The sequence below is a fragment of the Chenopodium quinoa genome, unplaced genomic scaffold (genome assembly GCF_001683475.1).
Source record: "Chenopodium quinoa cultivar QQ74 unplaced genomic scaffold, ASM168347v1, whole genome shotgun sequence".
Lineage (NCBI taxonomy): Eukaryota > Viridiplantae > Streptophyta > Magnoliopsida > Caryophyllales > Amaranthaceae > Chenopodium > Chenopodium quinoa.
Window position 1 is genome coordinate 11,061,888 of NW_018745024.1, and position 3,190 is coordinate 11,065,077.

General features: G+C 30.7%; 1 protein-coding gene across 1 annotated transcript; it reads left to right on the forward strand.

Annotated features, from left to right (window-relative positions):
* Positions 1–664: 664 nt before the first annotated feature.
* Positions 665–2,709, forward strand: LOC110709006 (F-box/kelch-repeat protein At3g23880-like). The gene has a single exon (XM_021887235.1). It carries the CDS (start codon positions 745–747, stop codon positions 1,483–1,485), a length of 741 nt encoding a protein of 246 aa, XP_021742927.1. The 5' UTR covers positions 665–744; the 3' UTR covers positions 1,486–2,709.
* The last annotated feature ends 481 nt before the right edge of the window (positions 2,710–3,190 follow it).

Here is a 3,190-nt window from a genome sequence, read left to right on the forward strand (position 1 = left end):
CGTAATGGGGGAAGTATTACTTATTTGAAAAAAAAAATTGCAAATTGCAGCCATTTAAAGTTTCTATTTTACAAGTTACAGCCTTTTAAAAAAAATTGCAAATTGCAGCCAAAAGTTCGTATAAATTGTAAATTACAGCCCGATTTAACTTTTTTTTTTTATCAATTTACATGTCAAGAAATCTTTGCTTAATGTTTTAGGGGTCATAATAGGTCTTAAGAATCCGAATTGAGCTCAGAATTAGCAAAAAAATATCGCAAGTGCCCAGTTTTCCATAAATCGATACATTTTTGTTACCCAAAACGAGGCACTTGCGATATTTTTTTGCTAATTCTGAGCTCGATTCGGACCCCTAAGAGTAAAATAGCTCGTAAAACCTTAATCAAAGACTTTCGACATATAAACCGATAAAAAAGTTAAATCAGGCTACAATTTATAATTTATACGGAATTTTGGGTTGTAATTTTTTTTAAATGACCAATTTACAAAATACGAAGTTTAAATGATTGTAATTTGTAATTTTTTCCTTGAAAAATATAACTTTACTTGAAAATAGGAATTTCCTTGTCTCTCCCTCCACTCTTAAGTGGCAGTTGAGTCCCAATCAAATTACTGCATTACACTTAAAAAAGCGGGAATAAATGAGAAAAACAAGTACGGAGAATTCATACCTCGCACCTTATTAGAAACCGTTCAAAGTTGACTTCAAAATCTCTGTCTTCCAATCCAGATTTCATTTTGAAGATGGAGAATGATACACAGAAACTAAAATCCCAAACCCTAACTTCTCTTCCAGACGACATAATCTTCCAGCAAATCTTATCAAGACTCCCAGTAAAACCCCTAATTCGCTTCAAATCCGTTTCCAAATCATGGCTTTCTTCAATTTCCACCCCACAATTCGCAAAATCCCATCAAAATTTCCACACTTCTCAATCTTCATCCCCTCAATTTCTTCTCTTTTCAGGCAATCCCGATTCTCACCCTCTATTCTCCTCGGTTACATTCGATCAACACGGCAGTGTCGAAGAAACCCTAAATTTCAATTGCCCCTACAATGGTGGTGATAAAGCTATCAATGTCATGGGTTGTTGCAACGGTTTGGTATGTTTTCATGACCAAAACTATAATTTCTATATCTGCAACCCTGCTACACAACAATGTAGATATATTAATGTTGTTGATTATCCTTTTAATTCCACTGATAATGTGATATCTGCTGGGTTTGGTTACGTTTCTTCGATTGATGATTACAAGATTGTTTGTTTAACCAAGAAATCGAATGGGATCTGTTTACTTCGGTTCAATGATTTGGTTAATACTAATGTTCATATGAGGACTGGTAAATGGGAAAAATCGTTGTCTGTATTAGACATTAATGACGTTATGATTGATCGAGAGGATGTGCCAGCTTTGGTAATGGTGTTCTGTACTGGGGTTCGAGTTCGGATGACGCTAATAGGCATATTATTGGAGTCGATTTAATCACTTGACTCCCGTCGCAATTGAGGATATGGTTAATACACTTGACCCTTATCAAAGGTTGGAATTATTTGGTATAAAAGGGAGTTTGTGCTTGTGTTATGGGCGTAAAGTGTTCAGATATGATTATTCGCCTAAGTTTTATGATCGTAAAGTTTGGAGATTGAACAAAGATGATTTGACTTGGACGAAAATGTATGATCTGAATTGCAATGATATGCGTTTGTTGGGTATTTCTGAGACTGGTAAATGGTTGGTGTTAAATGGTAAATTGCTTGCAATACTTGATCCGAGTAAAAGTTTTTATAGACAATATCAAGGTGGTACTCATTTTGATGGTCATGTTGTTAGCACTTGGGATTACAAGATGAGTTTGGTTTAAACTGTTCTTGAATAAGTATGAATGGACTAGTCTAATCTTTTGTGTACTTTTGTCCTTGGTTCAGGCAGCATTTCATGGCTAGGTGTTCCAACTTCCAATCAAGTGCTCTAATGGTAGTATTTACTCAGTTTTTGGAGTTTCAAAAAGAGGGATCTTTTACCAAAACGGCTAGTTTGACAAAAGTATTTACCAAAACGGCTAATTATAAAATTTAATTCCCAAACTAGCTAATTTATTAACTTGGAAGGAATTTATCCATTTCTTATTTCCTTTGAACCAGTTTGGTTCTTTTTTTAAAAAAAAAAAATTGGTTTATTTTTATTTCCTTAAAGATTTTTTTAAGTTGGAAAATTTAAGCAGTTTACAAAACTAAGAAGAATGTAAACAGTGGCAGACTCGCATATCCCTAATTTCGATCCAAAAAAATAAATAAATTAAAAGCCCTAATTTTTCATCTTGATCATATCAGTCACAAAAATTTGGAATTTCAATTATTATTGTTCTATCAATATTACCACAAATTTATACTACGATAAGGGAATTTAAGCTACTGTTTATCTTTTTCATGTCTATTAAATTAATTGTATACTCTTTGTTTATGTCGGCTAGTATGAATAATTTTTTTGTTTAATGTGTATGATAAATCAAACTTACATATATTTATTTCTATCTTTATGTGTTAAAAAAAAATAGTTGTATTTTTTTTTCATTTGTTGATTAAAAGTTTGGATCATTTTTTTTGAGTGGTTGTTTAAGTTGTGTAACTTTTTTAAAAATTGAGAATTGCTGCATATATATTATGTTGATTGTTATTGTTCAAATTAATGGGATATTTTAAACTATGGCATAAGAATTTAAATAAAACCAAAAAAAAAAAAAACTAATTCTTTTTAAATAAAACAAAAAAAAAATATAAAGTGAAGGATTCAAAGGAATATAAAAAATAAATAATATCCTTTCAAATCAATAAATTTAGCTAGTTTGAGAATTAAATTTTAAATTAGCCGTTTTGGTAAATACTTTTGTCAAAATATCCATTTTGGTAAAAGATCCCAAAAAGAGTATTGTTAATTAGTTAATTACTAGTTGTAATGTCTTTAAAAAATTACTCCATAGAAGATTTAAGGAATTATGGATTAGTGGTTGTTTTTATCTATAGGTAGTATTTTCTATAATATTCGGTTCTATGTATATGTAGAATTAAGATGTTTAGCTTGACAATGTTGAGATTATTTTGCTTTATGTTTTGCATGGTTGCATTGATGATTGATAAAAGATTATCTAAATACAACCGTAAAAGAAAAGTAACTACGAGTACAAAATAGT